Genomic DNA, 26,330 nt, shown 5'->3' with positions numbered 1-26,330 from the left:
TTAAGTGAAAAGGATGCGATCCCTGCTTAAAACTTAAGTACAAGTTATTAAAAGATTTCAGGTAAATTTCTTTTTTCATGATTCTTCCCAATTATTTATAAACTCTTTTAATTTCTTACCCTTTTGATGTCCAAATTAATTAATTAATTCACTGCCCATTTTCACTTGGTTTCTAGAGAAATCTCCAAGGGAACAGGATATTTCGGGATAGTATTAATTACAGGGTGCTGCCCTTATTCTCCCCTGACCAGTACAACGACCCCTTAGAGGACCTAACTTTGACTTTTTGGTGCCATGCGAGTATCCTTTGACATGTCGCCTGTCCGCTTATCGGAGCGAGTGCATCGCTCCCTGCCTTTCTCCTTTTCTCCCTTTCTCCCGGCCATTTCCCCGCTTTTCTCCAACTGCGATGCTATCTGTGAGTGCTCTAGTTTCCAGTTTGCCTGACCCATTATTAGCTGTGAAATGCATGAATGTCCCAGTGTGTGTGTGTGTGTGTGTACTTTTGTCCTTTGGGACTTGATTTCCTTGACGTTGGACAGGACATTTCCTGTAATTTCTCACTGGCAAATATGGCAAACACACACACACATTGAGAGAATGGGAAAATATCTTTGGAAAAACGTTTTTAAATTAGCGCCTGGGGAATGGCCAAAAACAATTGTAAAAAGAACTTGACTTGCCACAGAATGACATTTCCCATTGCCGACAGCAAGGTGTTCTCTTCCATTCTCTTCCTGTGTTTCTTTTGGGATTTTTAGTTTCCAGCTCAGCCAAGTGTTTTTCCCACGTAGAACAACCGCCACAACCTCTTTGGGAATATATTAACCCAAAACTTTTGTGAATATAACTCTATACGCCGCATAGGCTTAGGACCCTTTCCTCTTGGATTTTTGAAGCCATCTATCTTTCGCTGTCAACACCGCCTGGCTTTGTTCTCTTCTCGAGGTCTCGTCGTGGTAATTGTTTTTCTTCACCGAACCACCCAAAACCCCTCCCCACGTTTTATTTTTCCACATTTTGCGGCTAAACTTTTAACACGCGCAATGCGCTGCGCATGCCAAATGAGAGTAAAGAACCTGAAAGTAGGGGGTTTCGGTGGGTGGTGCCCATAAATTTGCATTTAATGAACATTTCCGAAAAAGCCCTAGAAGATGCCGCCCCTCCAGAATTAACGCTTTTTGTTTGCCTGTAATGCGTTTTAATTATGTGGGTGGGTGCATATAATGAGGTAGCTAAATGAAAAGGTTTTTCAGCGCAGGCGTAACCGCAGCACAGGAAACGTCTGTTTGGTGGGTGTTTTTCTCTGTTATTTTTTACTGTTCTGTTCTGCAGAAAGAAAACCTCCATGTGCATCAGATTTCATAATAACTGTAGGTTAAAACCCTGTTCGCATCACATCATCACTGGCCCTATTGTTGGGCCATTTTTGCAGTTGACTTCTGCAATCCGCATCCTCGGTTTCACCCACCCTCCATCGCTCTTCAGTTAGCGATTTGATTTCATTGCCATTTGTCGAACAATTCATGTGAAAAATTGTCATAAAAATGCTATAAAATTGCTTTCGTCCCGTAATTCAAACGAGCTATGACAAAAATAGTTGTAAAATCGGTGAATGCATGTTGCACAGCTTGTAAAGCTATTGAAATATGAGAGAAAACATATCATTTGATTTATTAAATGTACATGGATGGAGAGCAGTGAAAAGCCATTGATAGATGGGATTTTATTGCCTTGAAAATGGGTTAAGTTCGGTGGGAAACTGGGTGAAGGTTAAGTGAGTTTTACGGTTGATGTAACATTTTTTATAAAACTGTTTTCGTTAAATTGTGCAATAAATTTGAGCGACTTTTTATTAAATATCTACTGAGAATTTGTACTAAAATATATAATAAGCCGTGTACATGAAATTACCTTTTATAGTTTTAAACTTTATTAACTCCGCATCTGTTGGCTTCACCCCTTCCTCGAAACATCTCCAATTACCACGGAATTTTACTTTCACCGCCACTTTGCTCGCACACTTCAGAACTATCCAAGCTATCAACACGCCGAGGCATTCTGAGAAGTCGAGCTCTCCATCTTCAATCAGGCTCATCACAGTCGTGTTTTTGATATCCTTTTCCCATAACTGTCATCATTTCATATGCGAGCTCCATTTGGCTGGCAAAGGGAATGGGTAGGTGTTAATTTACGAGTGACAGGCAGCGAACTCCTCCTCCTGGTAAAAATAAACAGAGATGCGAGTGAGCCAGGAGATTCTTCTCTCAGCTATTTCTACCATTTCCAAAAATGTGGAGCAGAGGAGCAAGGGAGCAGCTGCAACAGCAACGTCAAAGGACATTGCACAACTACAACAACAACAACAAGAGCAACAGAGTAAACATCCTCCTTTAAGTTTTATGTGTTCATTTCGAGGCGTTCGTCGTTTGTATGTCAACATAAACTTCTCAAAAAAGCAAGAGCAGACTGAACACAAAAAAATATGCGCTAGTGACAATAAACTCGAGAAAAAAATATGAACTCAGAAATATGTTCAAGTGGCCACTCATAATTCTTTGCGAGTGCGTGAGAGCAGCTCGAAAATGTTCGAAGAGCCAAGGAAAAGGCTTCAGGATGTGTAGAGAGTTCTTGACTTTCAGACGAGCGGTTCTAAGAAAGAAAAGCTGGCAAAGCAATGGGAAATGCGAAAAAATATAGGAAAAGGAGTTGTATTAAGTGAAAGTTATTCAAAGCGTTCGGAAAAATCTTGATTTTTATTTTTATAACAATTTTAAAAAAATATTAATTCATTTTGTAGGTAATTCCGTAAAATAATATTCTCTATAATTGTTTTTATTATTCTCTCAACACTGACTTTTGACTATGAAGTGATTTTTCTTTCATCTTCTAAACGTTCTTCTTACGAAACTATCGATAGTTCTTTGAGAATACCTCAATGAGCTCTTGAAAACCGGAAGTCTTGAGCATTGTAGTGGCACTTTCGATCTTGTTCTTGTTCCCATAAATTGGCGGGCAGAAAAAACCCAATTGTGAACCCCTTTGCGTAGACCAGAGGTTAACCCCTGTGTGGCACTTGAGTGTTTGCTCAGTGAATCGAACGAAGGAGGTCCAAGTCTCCTGTCTTCGAAGCATGAAGAGATTGCATGTTCGCGAATCTGAAGCTCAGCTGTGCCAACTCGGCCACTCCAGTGATTGACTCTTTGCGTGCCGTGTATTTTTTGTTAACCCGTTTCCTGTCTTTTCATTGCAGACGTCAGCATGCCTTTATGGCCAACACACAGAAGCAGCAACCGCCGGGCGGAGGAAGTGGAAGTGGCAGCGTCACCCACAGTCCGGAACGCCTGCGCGGAGCCACCGCCACCCAGGATCTCTTCGAGCTGCTCGAGCGTGTGCAGTGCTCGCGACTCGATGACCAGCGCTGCGTCCTGCCCGCTTACTTCTCTCAGGTGGGTAAAGATGGTCACCCGAGCGGAACCCTTATCATTTTGCAGGTTTCTTAGGGGGTTTTATAAGACTTTAGGGTGTATAATTAGTAATTTCGACGCTTGGGGACATCACATAGTAGTTTGTGAGTTCCTTAAGTAAATATTATGATACAAGCCCAAGAGATTTAATCATCTTATAGATTTAATAGTTGATTTTAATTTCCAAAAGTAATTTTAATGGTACAAACTCTTGAAACTATAAAATCATTTAACAGAATAGTTACTGATCTTAAGTTCCTAAATTATACACATAGGTACTAACCCCACAAAGATGTCAACATCATATAGCAGGTAATATCTGATCTTAAGTTTCTAAAGGAAATATTACGATACAAACCCCAGAGATTTCATCATAATATAGCAGTTACTGATCTTATGTTCCTAAAGTAATTATTATGATACAAGTCCCAGCGAAAAAATAAGTTAAGAAAATATAGAACGACCACTAATAAAATCAAGTTAAATTCATGCTCTTATTAATTCCCTTAAACCTTAAAGTTACCTTTCAGTATACCCTCCAGAATAGACCACCCCTACCACACAGTATCAAGATAAACCACCTTCTGACCTACGACAATGGGCTGGCAATTGTCCAATAGCTGGGTCATCGGCCCATTTGGTTTCGCCTTGTCCCCGGGCATATGCTCCACTAATCTAAGAATGTGTGTGATGAACTGACCCATAAAAATCCAACTTGCAGTTGCAATATACCTACCACATTTCCCCCACTCTTAGTAGTAAAACTTCCATTTTACTGCTGCCAAGCCATAAAAATTGCCAATGGAACAATGAATGCGGAATGGGGAATGGGATAAAGACAGCGAAATGGTGGGCGAACCTAGATCGAAACAAAGAGCCACCAACAACAATACCTCATATGAGGAGTCCTATTCCACCATCCCCCTCAAGGAAAAAAAAGCAAAAACCCCCAATGATATTACCTTTCCAAAACATCTGTATAATTTGACATAATCTGCGCTTTGTTGTGGTCGGTCTTTTTTTTTTTGGGTTCCGTCTCCTGGTTTAATAGGCAAATTGTTCGGCAGTCATGGGTTAATTCTTATGGGTGCGGGAGTGTGCTGCCAGGGATTAAGTGGTTGGTTGGGTTGGTTTGATGTCAAATTTTACGATTCAGCTGCGGTCTTTGAAGTTTTTGGCAGCTGTCAGGTGTGGCTCCTCTACTTTATTGCCAAATTTATTGGCTGAATTTTAAAGAATAGATCGTTAAGGTGTATTGAATTTTCCTGAAGGGTTTGCCAAGACGACGACACTTTTAAGGCATTTTATTTTGAAAATTATGTTTTTTCTTCAGGCACCAGAGCTGAAAGATAAATATAGCAAAATATTAATATTAACCAATTTAAAAAAACTTTCACACATGGTTATATCGTTTCACTAAAAAATGGCAATTTCTTTGCTTTAAAAAATAAATATATATACTTTTAACAGCTTTCTTAGCATCGAGTCTCGCAGTGGCGCCACGTAGCGATTGTTTCCCGTACTAGAATTTTAAATGTTTGTCTCTAGTCCGCTAGAGGTCGCTTTTACTAGCGGCACCTAGCCGATTATATGTGAGGCGTGCATACAAGTGGCGCTCTTTTGTGTTTATTATCGGAACTAATGGAAGATTTTCAAAAGTCTGGACTCAAACCTTATTTTTCTTAGAATTTTAATTTTAAATGTACAGCGTTGCCACTAGCAAATTAAAAGTATCCGTGCTGCCAGACCATTCGAATTTAGTCTAGACACAAGCCATATTTTAAAATTTCTCAGAAATTAAAAGCGACCTCTTGCGGAAGTCGACTGAAACACTTGCACGTTTTCTAACAGTGGCAGAGCAGCGGCAGAGAAAATTTTAACATTTCTGGAAGAAGAATAACACATGGCACCTTTATTCAAAAACATTGAAACTTTTTAGCTCAAATCATTTTTAACGACTTAACTCTCGCAAAATTATAAGAAGAAAAATGTTAAGGAAAAAAGTTTCTAGTGATTAACAACAAATATTTCTTAAATAACAAACTTTTTCTCTAAATTTTATTTATTTAAAGTTAAACATCCATTTAAATCAAACTGTGAATACTGTGAATAATAAACTTATTTACCCTTGAAATACAATCCAGCAAAACAAAAGCATCACATTCTAGAACTTAAATCATTCCCTAATTCAACATTGCCATTTTTTATTTGCCTTAAAATTTGGTGGCCTTAAAAACCTACAGAAACCCCACATAAAACTTAAACTACAAAAATCTAGTTTAATTTGTTGTCGAATTTCTGGAGCATAATCCACTTGGCCTTCCTTAAGAGTTATATCGCTTCCTGTTTGGCATTTTCTCAATCTTCCTTGTTTTTTTTTTCGTAGCCCACCCGTTTGCTCGGCATGCAAGTTCCAAAGCCCTTTCACATTTTAATTTAGTTTTCGCAACAATTTCGGAGGCAAACTTTTCTATATCAAAAGGCAACACAGCCTTCCCCTTTATCCACAAGTGGGTTTTACAGTGCAGCAAAGTGCAATCCGTAGCCCGCATCCCTCATCTCCTCCTTGAAAGCCTATGCCATATTTTCTCAAGATGCAGCCTTCTCATCCACATTCGAGTGCCTTTTATGCCGGCTTTCCTTGGGTACAAGTAAAATAAAGGGGGAAAAAGCAATAGGGAGTCTGGCAAAAAGTCTCGTCTAACATCTTGAGGCAAAACTGGGTTGACTCTCAGACTGTGGATGAAAATTATGTTTGCTCGAGTTGGGAAAATTGAATTTGGTTGAAGGCTATACAGTGACCGTCAAACTGTGACATTTGGACACGTGCCGGTGAGAAAAAGCATTCCTAACTGTACGAGAGTTTTCCCCTAGAGTTTTCCACACTTTGGATGCCGTTGTGTACGGTTTTCCTGCTTCCCCAACACTTTTTCTCTATTTTATTTTTATTCCCCGGGCATATATTCACCCTATTGCATAGTTTCTCGCACGTTTTTTCCCACTGCATACTTTGGGGCTAATAAAGGTTTGCTTGGGTATGTTTAAATTCCGTCCGGTTCCTTTTTCCAACCCTCTACATAGCATTCACTATCCTCAGCAGCTAATTAAGCTGCCCAAACAGCAGTGTTTTCGGGTTGGCAGCATTCTACACAGGAAATAATGTCAGATAAAATAAAAAAACAATTTGTGCTAATTATTTTTACTATTTTTAAATCATAAAAATACTTGTTTTTGACTTGTTTTCAAGCTGTAGCTAAGAAAAAAATATCGAGATAGCATGTTCCATATATCTTTAAGGCTACTGGTTTTTTAAAAAATGAGTCAATCAATTATCAGAAAGTTTCAAAACAACATATTTTTTAATGAAAAATACATTTTTTGTATATTGCCAGATAAATATAAACGTTATTCATACAGCACAGAAGATATTAGGGTTTCAAGGTTACTCATGTAGAGAGAAATCATTCTTATTTTGTTGGTGCACCATTTTTGGCCAGCTTTTTGTAAGCGGCTTTTTCCACCTTTTGCTGCATTCCCATGAAGCCGGAAATCTGGGGCCTTTTGTTTTATGGAGGAGAACCCTCAACCATCTAAGATTCGCTGGAAATTTATGCCCGACCACCGCTCCTCTCGCTTTTCTCCCCCAATTCCCTTCCTTTCCTTTCCCATTATAAAAATATACTTTGGCCATTTCATTTCGGTTGCTTTGGACTTTTTCTTGCATATTTTTCACGGACTGTGGCTTCGGTGTTTTTGCCCCATTCCCCTCGTTTTTTAGCCGCACACACATTAGAAGTCTCTTATGTCTTTGTCTCAGTTTGTGGTGCTCGCCGAGTGCAATTTGTCTGCCCGCCTCTTCTCACTCCACCCACTTCCCTTCTCATTACCCCGCCGATTCCCCGATTCCCCGATTCTCCGATTCTCCGCTGCTCCTCCTCACAGTTGAGCAGTCACTGGCGAACGCATTGGACTTGACTCCCAGCGAATGCAACGAACGTTGAAGTTGTTAATTGCGATGGTCGTCAGCCGCAACGACAAAGTCTCCATCTCCGTCTCCGACTGTATGTCGCTCTCTTTCTTACACACAATTGCTGTCTCTTTCGCCGGCTAGAGGTGCCCGCAAACCTGGCCCAAAACGGAGGAAAGGCCCGGAGACCGCAGCAACCTACTCCCACAGCCAGCGCCATGAAAATGAGCTGCATTCAGAAACGACAAAGGAAAGACCAGGTGCACTGAGGAAAAATTCATGAGGAAGTCATTTAAAATTAGATTAAATGGAGACATTTTATAGAATATTCGATATACATTGAACAAAATAGATCGCTAAATTGTCAGAACGAAAACTACTTCACCGACTGAACTAAAAAACTATAGAAAACTAATTGAAAGAGATGGGCTACATTTAATTTAAGACTTGTGGGGTTTTTGGGAAGATACCATATTGATCACTATGTGTGTCAAGAATATTAGGAGGGTATTATGATCGTTCAAATTTGGTTCCTAGCCTCATTTTAACTTATGTGTCGTTAAAGCCATAGAACCCGGCTTAGAAATCTTGAATCTATACGGGACTTTTACTTAAATTTTGGAGGGTCAATCAGTAACACACTTTACATAAGGTGCACTTTCCGTACCAAAAATTGTTTCAAGTGTAGAAAAAGACAGAGAGGGCGACACACTCACTCACGTATGAATTCTAAGTCAGAAATGTGCGATGCCTTATCGCCATCATCTACCTACACGTATCCGTACCGCGGGCCTGTAAATTATCCCAAAAAAAACCAAGCAATCCGAAAAGATACTCCGAATCTATCTACGCGTCCCTATCCCTCCTGTGCACCGTGGCACTTAAAATTTATAATTATTTTCCGCTTGTTGCATGCGGCCTCTCTATCTTTCCCCGCTTACTATATATCTGCCACTCTTCAACTTTGCCATGTGGAAATCTTTCCGTTACTCATTCGTGGCTTTTTAATTTCCTCTTCTATGGCCTTCCCTCCTTTGGCGAACAATGCAACTTTAAAATATTTTCCTTTGGCGTGCCTTCTTTCTTTTTTGGCGGATCTCTGACATTAACCTAGGGCTGTGTCATCCACCCACATGGCCCCCTTCGCCCGTCCACACCCATCCATACCCTTGGATACCCACTCCTTTCCCCCATTTTCCGCCGTCTCTGATGTTTACCTTGTTGCTGCCTCGCTGACTTCGCTGTTGATTGCCAGCTGACAGCGGCAGCAACCACAAAAATAAAGTAAAAAAAAATAAAACCGGGCAAACCTCAACTTAAAACTCTTTCACATGAAATTTAAAGCTCCCCGGTGGATCTCAGATGCGGGCTCAGCATAACCAATTAACCATGAGAAGCGCTCTGGAAGCCAGCGATCTATCTTTCTGTCTATCCATCTTTCAAAGTTAATATCCATCTATTTGTGCAGATATGTGTTTATTAAACGAGGCTTCCATATGCGCTACAAATGTGATAGAAATTATTTAATCACAATGTATCTAGATATCTATTCTATTTATATTTTAATTGTATTCTGATCTCAAAAATATTCGTTTGTCAAAACATATGTTTAATCAACTGCAAAAAATCTGTATCTTTACTAAAACTACGCTATCAAACCCCTCTTTAAGATTTAAACTTATGGCTCTAAACTTCTTGTTTTTTATCTACCAGTTTTATCGACAATCTTCCCAACTTGTTTTATCTGCACCGCATTTCCTAACAAAGTCAAAAATAGTTTTTATTCTTCTTTCACTTCTTTTCTGGTCACATTTTGTTTATAAACAGACGTGTTGATTGTTCGCCTTGATGGACTTTATGCCATATCGTACTAAATTTAGTATATAGCACGATAGATTTAAAGTCTGAATGTCAAGGTCAGTTTAGAAGCAATCATAAATTGGCTTTGTTTATGTGCACTTTTTATTTACTGGAACAAGCTATATTATTATTCGAAAAAATGTAATCTTTAACAAAATATGTAATGTTTTCGTTGGTTTCTCAGAACTTGAACTTAATCATTTAATGAGCTGTTACTCAAATTCATTTTCATTTTTCTGAGATAATGCCTACAATACTTAAGAATTCAAAATATTTTAAAATAAAAAATATTTTATTTACCAACAAATGTGTTGTGTTGATGTGACGTGTAAGTTATTTGTTATGAATGTACAGCCATGTTTTTTTTTAACAAAACAAGAAAAATACCCACGAAATGGAATATTTCAAAATATTCTAGAAATTTTGTATACATTGTTTGCATAAAAAAATATTTGATTACCCATTATCTGTGGTGTTTTGTGTGAGTTATTTTGTTATGAATGTACAACAATACTTTCTACTTTTCTGATTAAAAAATTCTTTTAATTAGTAACTATAAGGAATTTAAAATGATTCTCGCCTGATGAGAAAAAAGCTGAATAAATTTTATATTTGATTTAGTTAAAGTTTTAAAAAGTCGTTGGATAAAAAAAATTACGACTCGGAAACCACACAAAAAATCAGATATATAATTTTATCCAAAGGTTGAAATTTGTTATTTATAGCTATTTTTTAAATTTCATGTTTGTTAACAAGCTATTAAATAAACACTCTATTCAAAATTGGCGCCCTCTCAGCTCCCACGCATGCGCTCTCTCTTTGTTTTTTTGTGGTTATAGAGCGCTCTCGCTCTAACACACACAGCTCCAATTGAACGCCAGGCTTTGGTATTATTTAGTGCATTTCGTGAGCTCTCGCCGTCGCACAGTGGGACAGTGTATTGGAATATGGGTTAAAAATAAGTATTTATGTTTCTTTGTTAATTAATAATTCATCAATGATATAACATTTATTTATCATAATATTTGAGTTCTCATTTGAGATACAACATTTTAGTGCCTCCTTTGAAATCCAGTTTCTTAATCAATGTAGATACTTAATAAGATCTTTTAGTTGGTTAAATTTTTGATAAAATATGTTACTAGTCATTTTACAAAACGAAAAGGTATGAATTAAGTTCTAGCCTTGCGCTGGATCCACTTTCTATTTTATCCCATTAAGGGTTTCACAGCCTATCTACTTGGGGTAAGATATGCAAGACTTTCAGCCAACATATTATTATTCTGTCCCACTGTGCCTTGGCAGAGCACTGACGCAGGCAGCGGTTCGGCAGCGACAGTGAACAACATTGAATATTTTTCAGTTGCCGTTTTTCCGTTGCCGCAACCAGACGTTTGAGCCGGTTTGAATTCGAAAATCTCGCCCTCTTTTTCGCGCTCGTGTGTTTCGTTCGTTACGAATTCAAAACAAAAACAACTACCGAGGGGCACACGCATTTTGAGTTATTTTTAAAAGAAGAAGCGGCAGATTCTGCTCTTTTTTTCTCGGTTTCTCCATGTCGAAACCGAAATAAAACCCAACAACAACCGAAAACCGATTTTGTGAGTGCAATAAACCAAACTGCAGCGGTGTAAATATGCGTGTTGCGGTGTGTGTCTGTGCGGTGCATCTACGAAAATAAAACACGCATCAAAAATCTTACTATATATACTCTCATCTATATGCATGAGCCGATCCGAGTGAAATTATTTGCCTAGAAATTGGTTGGCCGAAAATTTGAAAGCCCCAATATTTGCATATAAGCCGCAGTTTGACAGTCACCGAACGAAAGCGCAAAAAAAACCTGTCAAACGGGTTAAAAAACTCGTAAAAAAGAGATATTTATGAAAAAAAATCGTTGTTTTTTTGTGTGAGCAAAACACCCCAAAGGAAAAAGTCAGCAAAAATTATAGCAATTACCACAGAATAATCTTAAGGCCCAAGAACGCCCACTAGCGAAAAAACACCCTACAAGAGGTACGGATAAAGCAGTTCTAAGCCGAGTTTGTAAAGCAACGAAGCAAGAAGTGCAATTGCAGCATCAGCATCAAGGAAAAATAGTAATTTGATCTAAGCACGCCCACTAAAGGAAAATAAACCCTTCAAGAGGTTAACTAAAATAAGTCAAAGTATCTACTGCAATATCAGTAGAAAAAGATTTTAAAAGCTTTAGAAACCTAGATCACTGAAAAAAATATATTTTAAAGACCTATTTAAACCAAAACAGGCGAATTCCTAGAGGATAAGATATGCATTTTGGCAAATAGTTGCATAAACAGCAACTGCAATTGCAATCTGAGTACCAGCAGCCATTTCAAAGGAGTATATCCATATTTTGGCTTAGAAGATTGGCTTAGTCGGCTACCAATGCAGTCGTAGGCCAATAGATACAGCAACAACAACAACAACTGCAGCAGCAACAAGCGCAGCAGCAACAACAACGGTGGCATTTTACAGCGAAGGCGCCGAAAGACGTTGGGTGCGTCAGGCAGTCATGGGGGTATTGAGATGGCGCGATTCCCCCGGATCGCGTATATCGGGTTCAATCGGCAGCAGCAGCAGCAACACCAACAACAACCATCACCACAATAGCAACAGTAACAACAACGCTCATCAGCAGCAGCAGCAACAACACAACAACAACCACCACATCAACAACAATAACAACAACAACAATCGCGAGGTATGTGTGGGCTGATACACTATACTATATCTCTTACCCGATCCCATTTCCAATTCCAATTTCGATTCTGTTTTGACAACAACAACAAGAACGTGGGGCACTACGTTTGGGATACATTTCCATTAATTAAATGCAATTTGGGCGTTTGATGTAATTGATGTTGTTCGTTGTTGTCCGCGGTTGTTTGTCCCTTTTTGGCTTTGTTTGCGGTTAGTCACAAACACGTTGTTGCACTTTTTGAGAGCAATTGCAAAGTGTGGGTGTTAAAATGCAGCTGGATTTAGAGTTTTGAGAGCAATTGATGATGATGAATATTGTATTGGTTTTCTGGTTATATAAGCTGATTAGGTTAGCTTTGGATAAGTGACCCAACCTTAAAAGTTGTCATACCAGAATATCTAATTAATTAAATAAATACAGCATCAACGGAAATATTTATCTACTGGTTTTGATTTGTTTATCTTCCATATGTGAAGCTTGACTTGAATTGTTAAATTACTGGATGAAATTCCACTACATTTTTACAGGCTAATAAGGAAGGTATTAAATGTATTTTTAACAAAGTAATATTTTCCGAGCAAAAGCCTTACTTATTGCTCAATTTTTTACAATACCTGATCTTTATATACAGTTTGCGAGCCACTGGCTGCCTCATCCTCCACTTTAATACCGCATTTTTAATACCCCCGATAATGGCTCTTGAACAGCCCCATGAAGCCATGTTGCCCTCTGTCCCCGAATCGTTCTGGATGCCTTATCAACCGCCACCGAATATGGCTGGCTATAATACCAAACAAAATGAATGAAAAACGCTCATTTTAGTGTAATTTCCATAAAAATGTTACTCAGCGGCTTTTCACACATGACTTGTTCCCTGTGAGAGTGTATGCTTTTAAGTTGCTTAATTTAAATAAAGTCAGAGGCAACAACTCCATGAACGCCTCACTGATAACACACATGTTGACTGATGCTGTGTAATTTTTATGTCGCAAGACAGTGCCTACAAATTGTTGGTGGACTACCTAGAAAGTCAAGAATCTTTGGAGGCAATTTGTTGGTCGATTGGAAAATCAACTAGAAATTGGAGGGGGAAGAGAGACGGACACAAAAGACAGCCAGAGTTGACACATTTCGTATAAATCACTCAACACAGCCGCCGCCGCAGCGAAAGCGGAGTCGAGTTTTTTGGTTCGGAGTCTAGGGAACTCGACTCATGATTATGATGACGATGATTGGGTTGTTGGTTGTGATTGAGATTGTGATTGCATTCATCATCATTATGCCCATTAGCCGCATTCTCCGCTCGAAGCTTTTACCTACGCACTTTTACTTCTACCCGAGCTTCTCTACCAGTCGCTTTGTATCTGTAAATGTATCTAAGAGATACTTTTGGCTTGCACAACTTTCGCCAAACACACAGATAGATCGCACGCTCCAATTGAGGTTTTTAGCCTCGTTCTCCATTCGAATTCCCCAATTCCCAAAATTGTTATCGCCACCTTGTGCATTCCTTTGTCTCTTGCTATTTTATCCGCATTTAAGTCATTTTATTTGCGGCTGTTTGCTTGGGAATTTCGTATACACTAAGCCAAATGCAGTTTGAAGAGCTATTAATATAAAACTGCCGGATGAAACTAGAAGAAACAACGCATTGCCCAAAGGAGTGGGGCTACAGAAACCAAATTTATAATGAATATTCTTTTCCTGGTAAAGAATACATCATAGATATTACAATCACAAGGCGGTGTACAGATTTCAAGCTAAAAATCATCGAATTAATCATCACACATTTTTGTTTTCTGTGCACATATATTTAAACAAAAATTATCTTTGAGGCCCCATTCAGTCTGCTGATGATACAGATGATGAGGTTGAAAACAAAAAGCCACAAACTTTCGCTGCTCGCTTAGCAGATACTTTTGTGTCTCCCTCGATTTCGATTTCGTAAGCATTCCACATGTGCTATCCCTTCGTGTATCTGCCAGATACTTTCAATGCCTACACATCAACTGGGGGAAATTTCTCGCTGCGTTTGATGTCAAGGTTTCCCTGGCTAATTCTGAATAGAGCAAACCACTTGAAGTGGTTTAGAGAGGACTGCGTTTTTCTCCTACCTCCAAAAACCTCCTGCTGGGTGCGCACTTCAAGATAGCCGTACACATATACAGGAGATACAAGGGGTGGGAGAATTCTGAAACCGAGAACGAGTTGAAGAAACCGCCTCAAGGTCTCTCGGAAACGCTTTCGCTTTTTGTCGCCACTCGAAGACTGTCTGCCCTTAAATGGCCAGCATGTAACTAACGATCGGTGCAGAGGTGCTGGCGTCTCCTGTACCTCGTAATTCCCCCTGGACCCCCTCTTCTTATAGGTGGTATATACCATATACCACTGAAATAATGCATATGGATTGCAGTCGCGCTGGAGGCGCGTGTCTTGCATAATGGCCGACGATTAATGGGTTAAAAGAGGAGAACTCAAGGGGGGGGCAGAGAACTGCTAATGAAAAGACTCCTTTTCTGTCTGGCCGTTTATATTTTTTTTCTGATTCATGGCCCGTGGTTCTGCGTCATTTAGTCAATCGTTCAGTTAGTCAATTGTTAAAGCCACTGCGTACTTCCTTCTGGGAACGACCAGCACCGGATATCCATTTTGCATTTTGCATTTTGCAAAAAAAAACATAAAATAATAATTTATGTTTCTCTTTGACAATAATGATGATGTTGGGAGGAGAACGATGATGATGATTATGCCATGCCTCAGTCTGATTAAAAGCAGACAACAATGCCCACACAAGAGGGAGAAAAGTAGGAAGAAGGCGGCCAAATCGAGTAGGGGAACTCCAGACACAGGAAAACCCACACGAGGCAACTCTACAACGAATGCTCTACAGCAGGAGAAAGAGAAGCCGATAAGAGCAGGTAGTGCCTGAGATCCTATACACCAGATAAGTCTGCAACTGATAGATCAATGAGTGGTAAACAAGCCCAAGAAGCGGAGAGAAAGTAGCTATCGATAGGGCCTTCCGAGAAATTGTTCGAGGGTAGATATCAACAAAGATCTTGTTATGGGAGGTAGGAAAAGAAAACATAAATAGATTGCTTACTGTTTACTGTAGAATATAATAAACTTGTTTTACAAAGTGTGATAAATAGGAAAACGATTGTATAATAAATAGTAAACATAATTTCTAGTATTACATTTAAAGATGTAATATTTACTGTAATTTATAACCATACTATTTCCGTCAAGACCTCTAGACCTTTACATTTTATTATAATGTACCATGGAATTTCTCCTTAAAGCGTTACCAGTATACTTCATTATTTTCTTAGCCTCCCCACACACGTGTTTCTCCATTTTTATCGCCTGTCTTCTGCAACACCCCCCATTTTCAACCCATTCACATTGGCAACAATTGTGGGCTCTGTACATACAATACCATATATAGGATCCCCATATGTACATAAGCATATATATACACATATCTAAGTAATGGCAACAAATGTGATGACAATGCGGCATTAAAAAGCATGAAAAACCTAGCCAACAATTGTTGTTTTGGTTTTTGCTGCTGCTGTTGTTATTGTGTAATGTTAAAAGTTGTGTTGACGACATTGACTTGCCTGCATTGTTTTTGTTGTACCTGCTGCTGATGGCAGTGGTAAAAGCGACGAAAAAAAGATGAATAAATATAAATGAAAATATGAAATTGCGTTGAGGGGGAGACAATGGAGACAATTCTGTGTATTTGCGGTTACAGAAATGGAAGCTTTGGCCAAACATTGACACTAGCTTATTAGCTACCTTAACACAGTTTTCAGTGAGCTATCTTTTACCCCACTCCCATTTCCACACCACATATCTTTATCTTTTTCATTTATCGCTCGGAAAGAGATAAGATTTTAAAGGTCTTCGTCGGTCTTTATTTGCCTGCAATATAAAGCGTTGTCTTTTTTTGGACTTACAAATTTAAACTGAAGATAAGGTCGCATATTATTTGTGTTTCTTTTCTTTAATGATTAAACAATTTTCGTGTTTATACATGAAAACACTTTTTGGCAGCTGCCTGGTTTGTTTTTTCTTTTTTTTTGAGGGCCATCGCAGACAAACATCCACTCTTCCACCTTCTAAAAAAATAAGAAAAATCTTGACAAATTGAAAGCTGACAAAATTGCGACAGTCGATGTCAACTGTTGACAAATAAAGTGGTTATATGGCGAAATCGGTTCTAGTCGAGAGATATATACCATGCCCCAGGCCCACACCTTTTTACAGCTGGAAATTATGAAATATTTCTCCCAAAAGTTTCTCTCAAAAGAATCTGTCAGCCTTTGAATCGCTATATCTTTTGTTTGCCCACCCCAAGCAAAAGTAAAAGTTGTTTCACTTTTCATTATGGACGGTCATAAATAAGCCCAGATATTTCGACTTAATATTCTGTTAATACTTTTATTATGTCGCCCAGATTTTCACTTTATTTTCTATATGCAAACTATTTGATTCGATTAATGAATGTATACACACACAAAGATTTTAATCGCTTTCGCTTTATTTGTTTCCCAGACTAAACAAAACAAATCGTTTCCATAGAAGCGGCTCAACTCAAACGAGAAACGATTTTTTAATGGCAAATTTGTGAAAATTGCTCGCGCTCATTTCAATTTGTAATTAATGAAAAATAGTTGCCATTGTTGCGATTTTATTGCAATTAACTTTGGCAGCCATTGTATGTTCGTTTTGGCCTCCGATCGGCGAACTTGGCGCCTTTTTTCTTGTTGCTTCTTGTTGGCGACGCACTGAAGTTGCCAAATGTTATTGACCCAAATTGAAAACATATAATAAAAAAGAATAATACGCGAGGCAGCCATTCGAAATAGAACCAAGCAAACAGAAAACGCAGAAAAACCGAATAAAAAAAGTACAAACAGTGGAGCTTGGCATAGTGGAGCAGACAGGCTAGATGGCTCGATTTATGGCCACATGGTATGGTCTATAGACTGGAGGCCATTTATATTGGCTGACATTCTGACAAGACTCTGGCGGAGAGTGAAAAATGCAAGTGGAACTTAAATTATATGAGGCAGATCAATTTTAGTGGCCAGTTTTTGTGGCTGAAAAATTGCCTTGCCAAATAAATAAATTTCATTTGGGCCAAAACAGAAGCAGAGTTAATTAGAAGCATTATTTCTGCTTGAAAAAAGTATTTTAAGATATAAATTATCAAAGAAAACGTAAATAAATCTCTTAAGCTACTAGAACATATTTTTGTACTTCACCAAAGTTCAATAAACTTTATTAAGTCGATAACTATACTTGGTATTTACGTACTTTAGAAGAAACCCCCTTTACAAACATGTAAATTACAAGAATTCATATCCACATTGCATATGGACTATCTTATCTTATCATTGCCCATTGATTACTTCATTTCCCTGCCATTGAGGACCGGGGCCTTTGATTAGGTAAGGGGTAAATTATCAGAGGTACATACCGTATATCTAAACTTTCCCAACTGTCTTCGAAGCCCTTGTGTTTGCACTTCTCTTGTTCGCATTTGTTCATTTTACTTTTATTTATACACATTCCCCGTCTTTCCATTTATGGCAAGTATTTGCATATCTGTTATCCGACTCTAAGTTTTGGTTAAACATGTGCAAATTTAGCACATCCCCCCCTCTGTGTTGGCCCAAATTGCAGCAGCTGAGCCAACAGACGCCAGTAGGCTCGGATTTTCCAAAAGTGCGGGCAAAAAACGAAACGAAATTCCTCGGCCCGAAGTGGAAACCTTGTCGCGTCCGTTTGTTGACAAACTAATTGCAACATTTTGCATTTTGAGATCGCTTTTAATTAGCTAGAGATACAGATGCGAACGCCATCTGAGGTTGTGACCGAGACTTGAGACTGCAACTTGACTTTTACTATCAATTAACATAATTGGCGGCGCTTGGCTCCGTTCGTCGTCTCCCGATTCGATTATTTGCACAATTTAATTTGTCATGATTAGATACATTTGGCTAAATGCAACTGTTTCGCTAATTGGCGGCAGCGTCTAAAAAGCAATTTGGGTCACATTCGCACACACGGCCCGAGGAATTTTAATTTTTCAAGCAACGGCGATTTGGCCGCCAAGAACTCGACAGCAAAATCTATTAGCCAACTGGCGGTCTTTGAACTCTCCACTCTTTCTCCATTTCCCTGCATCTCTCTATATGAGCCGGTGATTTATGCATATCATAATCATCGCAGGCACAGCTCTGAGGCCCCCAAGGCATTGCACGCTCAAGTTTGCCATTTTCTAGATACCCCATTTTAGTTAAGGTTCTTTGGAGTAACAAATATATAGTTGGGTAAATATATAGTTCCTAGCAGTTTGGAAATGTTTTGATGCTCTAAGTTTTCTGGTTTTAGATATGCATTGATTCTTAAAAAATATTAAAGGGAGTTTTATACATATATACATAGATTTCTTCTAATATGAGTGTTATCTTCGGATAAAGATTTTTTAAAATAAATTATTATTCAATATTGCAGTAAGGGGTATCCCATCTTCGTTGCTCTTTCACCATCCTCACTTTGTGGGCCATATTGCGCATACGCCACGTTCGCCGGGCCTAGATGGCAAAGCCGAGATATGCAGGCCCATGCTGCATTTGATGCCTGCCGTATAGCCAAAGCGAGATTCTTATCCCCAACTGGCCGAGATGAGATGGCTGGAGAATCATTTTGCGGCTGTTGTCTTCATGCCACGCTTTGTTGTCTTTGTTTCTGCTGGGTAGGAGAAGTGAAAAGTTGCCATAAGCAGCATCGTTTGTTCGTTTGTTTGTTTTCAATGCGTTGGTGACCCAGAAAAGCTTTCATACCAGATGCCAACTGACAGGTCTGGTGGTTCTAGTCGAAGTGCCCCATTGCAGCCACAGTGGATCGGGAACAGCTGCAAGTGTTTTGCTCCAGGTCGCTTCATTTTACTGCCACTCCCCCTCACTTTGAGTTCTGAGGGCCTCTCGATTCTTCGTCTGTCGTCGCAGTTGAAATGCAAGTGGGAATCGGAATTGGTTCAGCATATGGTCATGACGTTTGCTGTACTTGGGGCAGCTGATTTATGTGCTGAGCACGGAGGAAAAAGAAATGTGTCATTACCAGTTTCGAATTACCATCTCTTGTTTGTTTTCTTTTATTGGCTACTTAATACTTTACAAAGAACAATAGAGATTTACAAAAATCACATCATTATATTTAGTTCATTTAAATACGTTTGTATTTTTTCTCAGTGTTTAATTCCCATCCTCAGACAAAGTAAACTAGTTAAATTCCTACTTTTTCTTACACAATTTGCATTAAGTTGTTCGATATTTCAGCTGTGTGCCAGCTTCAACACTCTACGCATGCCAAGTTATAAACTTATTCCTTTTATTACCTCACCATTTAAAAAGTAGATATGTCTTTAATGAAAAACTTGTGCCATTAAAAAATTTACATGCCATCTAAGTACAGGTTTCTTTTACCTTTTTTTTTGTTCGGGCTAAACGAGTTTTATTTACAAACAATTTTTACTCGTAGTTGATTTCACAGTTCTCGTGTTAAACGAACAAGTTTATTTGGCTTTAGTTTGTTATTTGCCGTTCAAACTAGCTGTTGACGGAGCCCGCTTATGTAATCATAAATTGCCCAGTGGCTGTCAAACTGTAGGCAGCTGAGATGGGATTGAAAAACAATAATGTGTGTAATCACTAATTAGTATCTAAAACTCAAAAACAATTTTAATTTAATCATTGATTTGTGTTGCCATTAGTCAGGATATAATTTTAGAAATATGCATACATAATACTTAATTAAGGCTGAGTCTTTTTCGTTGAAGCCGCGTTTATAAATAGAGGTTTCGTCATTTAAAATTGTTGTTTAAAGATCGAGGCATTTATAAGTTGAGTTTTCTTGAAAATCTTTCGAAATTTTTTACTCAAAGAAAATAACCGATACACTTTCTTTGACCGACTTGTGTCACTTTCAAATTCATTTTAATTGGTTCTCAGCTAGATTTCTTCTAACATATTTTTCAAATTCGCCCCGGGAAATTTATCTCACTCTCTGTCTTGGCAATTATTTCAATTTGCCTGTCGACTGGCGCTCACTGACTCGATTGCTTTCTATGACATTTGCAATTGCTGGAATTGCATTGCCAATTGGCTCGGATATTTTCTGAATCAATCATTCATTCCTCTATGTTATTTTTTGCAACAATTTCACTATGCCCGGCAAAACTTTCATTTTAATTAGGAGCGAGGCGAAAAGCAAAACAAAATCAAAATCAATTTCAGTTAACTGGCCAAGAGATTGGATTGGAAACCGACCGCAGATTCAATTTTCAGAGGTCAATTAGCAAAGCTCTTGATGGACATGTGGCTGTGGGGAGGAAAATGAAAACCGGTTTCAGATCAATTTTACAATTTTTATTCACTTACCATTTGAAAGGCGAAAAAAAATATTTTTTCTGCTGCTTTAGTTTGCATTGTTGCTCAACGAAAAGTCAAACGTGGCTAATTACGAGGCATTGCTGGCGTCATTGTTTGCCGCAATTTCGTGTGCAAGGTGTGTCTGAGCAGCAGTTTTGCGGACCCGTCACAATGGCACTCGCAGAGTCACCCGATCGCGATGGAACCACAACCACCCACCCAAGTGGCCTTTGGGTGCAATAAGGTTTCAGCTGCGAAAATCACTGGAAAAAATGTGTATCATTGATCCAGAGAAATATGTTCAGTATTCCACAGATTGACTTGAAAAAAACCTAAACATGTCAATAGATTTAAATATTACAGATTTATCTGACTGATGAACTAATAGAAATGCCATCTAGTTAATGTTAAACAGAAAATAAAATATGTTCAATAGTTTTTCTCCTAGTGCAACATACAATTTCCTTAGAAATCGAACTCTTGTTGATATGGATTGTAAATTGAAACCTCGATTATCCTTCATGCTCGCTCTGCCAGTCTAGACATTGTGTTTCTCTTAATTGATACAGGCATTCGTGAGTTGAGTCATTCGGAAAAGTATCAAAAAATGCACGAAATCAAAAGACCAAGAGTGGCGACTTGAGTCATCATGCCCAAGAACCAATAAATTTCCCACCAATGTCCCATAAATTCCGAATCAATACTACGGATACAAACTATCTATTCAACATTCCTAGTTCTTTTGTATTCGACTAATTTCAATAAATCTTTTGTGATTTCTATTGCTATTTCTATTCACACACACTCTCTTTGGTCTATTTTAATCAAAGCCAGCCAAGTTCAAATGTCAATGGCAAGTAAATTGAGTAAAATAACACAAAATCAACGTTTTGCTAATGGACGGGCAATTTTGCGTCGCACACACAGATACGAATGTATCTTTAATTGCCGCAAATTGCCTTTGAGCTGACTTTGCCATGGATTTTTTCTCTTTCCAATTTTATTTTCCTTTTTTTTATGTGGTGCGGCAGTGAAGTCAATTTACATCCTGCGGAGGAGGACTCGTGTGGGCGCTGTGGGCGTGGCAACTGCGCGTAGGTGGCACTAATTCAGTTTCCTGTCCCTGGCGCCTGCCACCTAATGACAGGCGTCTCGTCTCGTTGCCTCCTTCCCGAAAATAAATAAATATATTTCTGTAGCCCTTCCACGAATTGTGTACCGAGGTTTTATTCCCTGTCCTACCTGAATTTCTCGGGGTTTCGAGCCATGTGCTGATGTCACGTTCGGGATCGCAGTTTAAGCAGCCCTCTGGTCACCTTTCATAAGTCCTCATTACACCATGTCACACGCTTTAATTTCTGACTTCTCTCACTCGTTTTTTCTCTACACTTTTTTTTAGTTAATTGTTTATGGTTGACTTTTTTTGTTCGGCTCGTAAAATGTATATTTTTCTGAAATGTTTATGGGGGACATCTGAATACCAGCGCCAGGTACGGCCATACAATTTTATTTACGATCGTTTGTATATATTCTCAAGAATGTGAGGCTGGTCACGTCGAAGTGGCTTTGGCAAACAGCTTTGCAAATTAATGAGGCAGTTATGTAGAGAGGTGGAAAAAGTCTAAAAGTCTATATTTTACAGTCTTAAGACCACTTATATTAATTGATTGTAGTACAAAATAAACTACCCATCTAGGGAAAATACTTGTTTTTAGTTTTAATTTGTTGAATTTATTTAATAATTATCTTTTGTTTACGTTCATTCCCAATTTTACGACTGTTTATTTAGAACTTCGTTTGAATGCATTTAACCCACAATATTATCAGTTCATACAGAATAGCCCTCAATGCTCTAGAAAATTTTCCACATCACCCCTAGTGAATAAATATCAGAATTTCAGGCATTAGATAAGCGATAAGCTGGGCCAAATTGCCTTTGTTCGTCTATTTGCATATGATAAAAATTCATTATTGATTTTTGTCGCCGACAAAAAGGGAGACACACCTCCCGAAACCAGATTATTTTAGGGGCTAATAACCAGAACTAGTGTCACTTCGTTTGACAAGATTATTAGCCGCAGTCACAAAAAAAATAAAAATAAACCGAAAACAAAACAAGACCCAAAACCGTAAAAGAATTATATGTTTTTGTTTGCTTGACGGATTATAGACCAACAACTACAGACGGCAAACAAGAACTAAAGGTCAAATGGGCTGTAAACCTAAAACAAATGAGGCAGTCGTAAAAGCCAGAAAAAAATTTGCTCTTGAGCTGGAACAGCTTCCCGTGCAGATTGCGCAATTCCCTGAACCACAGCAGCCATCCAAAAAATAAATAAAAACCAATCCTTAAATGGTCAAAATCACCAGGTGAAAGCCTTCGCTTCCTTTTTTCCTGTTTGCCCATTCTGTCAGCTGTCAAATGACATTTATTATAAAACATTTAAATGTCAACTTCGATCGTTTTGTGGCCAATTGTATTCGCTGTCGCTGCCTATAAATTTCCAGCAGCTGACGATGATGATGATTTGTGGCGGGGGGAAAACGCTGAGCTCCTTGGGCCAACTCAAACGAGCCGTCAAATGGTCAGTCTTCTGTTTACGTCTTTTTTCCTTTTCTTTTCCTCTTTATATTTATTTGGCCCTGTCTTTGTCTCCTTTCATTTGGCTCAACAGATCGCCGTCTGAGCTGGCATGATGTCATATCGGATAGACAATGGTTGGATCGGTTGCCAAGTCGGTTCTGTCCGGGGTTGTGCCCTAACGGAAATGTTGAGAGGAGCTCTTAAAATTAGTTATTTTTAAAGGTAGGAATGTCTCTTCCTACCCTTTTAATGATAAATATGGGTTTGCTTATGCTTGATTTATGGGATATCCACGTGGAAATTGCTATTAAAAGGTATAAGATCCGTGTAATCTTTGTATCATATTTAAGTTTATAATTAATAGGGTATTTACAATAGCGTTTAACTTTAAACTTGTATACTGTCTAGTCATTCTTGAATGTATTTAGCTGTTTTTGCTCCCTTGACATGGCTAATTCTGGTTGTTGTCGCTGTTAGTTTTGCATTTGGGCGTTCCTACATATGCTTATTGTAGTTTTCAGCCGGCGCCTGTCCCAAAAGGGGGCTTATGGGGAATGATATGGGGATACTGCCCACCATCGAATCTCCAACTCAACCCTTTTGCTGTTTACCCGTTTTTGCCGTGGCTCTATGATGATTTAATATGTAGGCAACTCGCTTATGACATGGAAACACAAGCCACAAGCCGCAAAACGAGGCGAAACAAGAACTGTGTGAATGGAATGAAGGGGTGGGGATGGTATGGTGGCTATAACCAGGGGGGATTGCTATATGCTATATAGTGGTAAATGGGCGGCAGCAGCAAAAAAGGTGCGCCTTTGGCAGCTCCAGGGAAAACGAGGCACTGGCAAATATTTTTCGTTGCCCGACGACTCGGTAACGCTTTTTTGGCCAAAGTTCAGAGCACTTACATAGGGAGGCTGACTCCTCCGGTTTGGTTGACTCATGGAAGTCACGTATGCCCAGAAAAAAAAAAAAACAAGAAAAAAGCTGTGCTCGCATTTGGAACGCGGCATTCGGCGCTCTCAGCTTGGCACGCCATGTTTATTAATATTTAAATGCAACGAGCCATTCGCCATGCGAACAATTTCAGGCTTGAATGCGGTCCAAAAAGGGGCGTCCGCAGGGGGTTTTAAGGGGACTCCAGGGGGACAGAGGTGCCATTTGCGTAATCCTTTGCCAATGCTCTAAATGCAATGCGGAGAACAGAACGGTGAGGGCAGGGGCTTCATGGGTGCCTACACATGTAACATTTCTAATGAAGCATGTTGTCCAGGCACGAACATGTCCCTATCTACTCGCACCTACCACTCTACTCCACTCCCACTTTATCGCACATTTGGCACTGTTTGCAAATGATCATCATCATTTGTTCAAGGGGATTTCGAATGGTTTACTTGTATTCCAGCTTGGGTTAGGTCATGGGTTGGCTTAGGTCATCCCTTGGTGGTAAATATGTACGATACTTTTGGATATGTACTTATCCTAAGCGAAGAAATAAGAGGATTGTTTTCGGTGAAAAATGGTTTTATATATAGATATGTATGTAAAAAAAACCTTTTCTTTCTTGAATATAACCCATCACATCCAATAGAAACACCATTTCCCATCATTGCAATCATGTCTGTAGTTTATTTTCCCTAGTTCGTGGGTTTGGCCACCTCATTAGTAGCACTTCCTCAACCAAGTTCCGTTGTGGTCTGCTCCTCTGCTTACAAATGTGTTGCTCCTTGGCTTGCAGGTAGAGTTAGTGAAGCCTGTTAGCTGACCAGATCCGTTCCAGAAACCACCTTGTATCTATATCTTTTTCCACTTTCGAGTCCTGCACGCATCCCACATCCGTTGGCAATTTGTTTTGCTGTATTTTCTTGTGTTTTATGTATTTTTTGTCTGGAGTATCTGGGGTTTCTGCTAAGGCAGAGCCACTCGAGTTCGTCTGCAGTATCTCATACCCTCACACACAGCTGGTCTGCTTATTATTTTGGCTTCTCCTTCGGCTTTTGTGCGGAGTTATTGTCGGCTGCACCTGCTCCTCTTCACTGAACAATTGTTTCCCATGAAGTATACACCTCCTCATGTTTCGCTTCTTTTTTTTTGGTGTTTTTCCTGTCTTGCCTTTACAAGGATGTTTATCCTTTTTGCACTAGTTACCCACCGACTTGCCTCATTTGCATTACAAATCAGTAGCTGTTAAGCAAGTGAAAAATCCTTGCGGCGACCCAGTTTTGCTATCTGTGCATCTCCATTTAACAGTGCCTGCCAGCAGTTTGCGCATCAAAGATTCATTTCGCATAAAATCGCTAACCGCTTTTAGCCTCAATTTTTTGACTCCATTCCCACGCTGTAATAAAAAACCCCTGCCAGTGCATTTTGTTTGGGGGTAGAAAAGGAACTGGAATTCAAAAATGTTTACCAGAACTAAAGAAGGGGCGTTTCCAGCTGCCCTTTTCAAATGTTTTCCTTTTTTTTTATTTTTGCTCACTTTCAAAAAACTAAACCGAAAATTTCCCCTCTTCTTTCTTTGCAGGTTAGTACCAAAAAAAGAATAGCAGATGATGAGTGGCCCGCAGAAAAAAAAACAGGAGGAGATGGGTCAAAAACAGCGGACTCGGCAATTTGGGCGCTCGTGAATTATGAGCTAAAGCCGATTAGTAAGAGAGTGATATAGAAATGGGTTTGGTACGGGCTTTATAATTTTACGACAGATTTTTAATTTGCCAAATGTAATTGGTGAGGCATTTATGGCATTTTGTGGCACGTTCCCTTGCCCCGAAAGGGATTTACGTATAGTTGGGCTCTAAGCTGCGCCTGTCAGGCCTAGACAGGTTTCACTGTACAGAGAGAGAAATATAAATAATACAAAAATTTGATTTCAATAACATAGACCACAATGTTATACGTTTTTTTTACAAATTCCTTATTCATTTTCTTTTACTAAAAATGTTATAACTATTTTTTTATAACCTAAAATAGTGTTTTCTTTTCCCTCTGTGTACACAAACGAAATCTCTTAAGCAGCTTAGGCTATCAGCTCACTCTTAGGAACCAAAGGCAGCGAATAAGCGTTCACCTGGCGGATTTTGGCCTGAGACAGGTGTAGTGCTCAATTAGCCATAAGACCCAGAGATTCCCCCTCTTTCCACTACTTTCACCAACGCTGGGAAAACTATGGCAGAACTTTTCGGAGACAGAATCGATTTCTGTCACAGCTGAAAAGTTTTCGATTTAATTTCCCCAGATAGTTGGAGCTGTCATGGCAATGAAGATGGTATATGGTATAGCA

The 26,330-nt window shown here is 39.1% G+C and overlaps 1 protein-coding gene across 7 annotated transcripts in view; it reads left to right on the top strand.

The window, feature by feature from the left end:
* The window catches only part of RapGAP1 (Rap GTPase activating protein 1), an 88,762-nt gene that overhangs the window by 43,518 nt on the left and 18,914 nt on the right, over positions 1–26,330 (top strand). For 6 of the 7 annotated variants that reach the window (XM_036812790.3, XM_065862836.2, XM_065862833.2 and 3 more), the window contains one exon: positions 3,254–3,449. In XM_036812790.3, coding sequence (XP_036668685.3) covers positions 3,254–3,449 — 196 coding nt within the window. Of the gene's footprint in view, positions 1–3,253; positions 3,450–11,489; positions 12,017–26,330 lie in introns of those variants that run through there. The other variant, XM_036812803.3, reaches the window with a different exon arrangement.

Source organism: Drosophila suzukii, chromosome 2L, assembly GCF_043229965.1.
Source record: "Drosophila suzukii chromosome 2L, CBGP_Dsuzu_IsoJpt1.0, whole genome shotgun sequence".
Classification (NCBI taxonomy): domain Eukaryota; kingdom Metazoa; phylum Arthropoda; class Insecta; order Diptera; family Drosophilidae; genus Drosophila; species Drosophila suzukii.
Note: the sequence above shows the minus strand (reverse complement) of the source record. Positions and strands in the feature narration are given on the sequence as shown.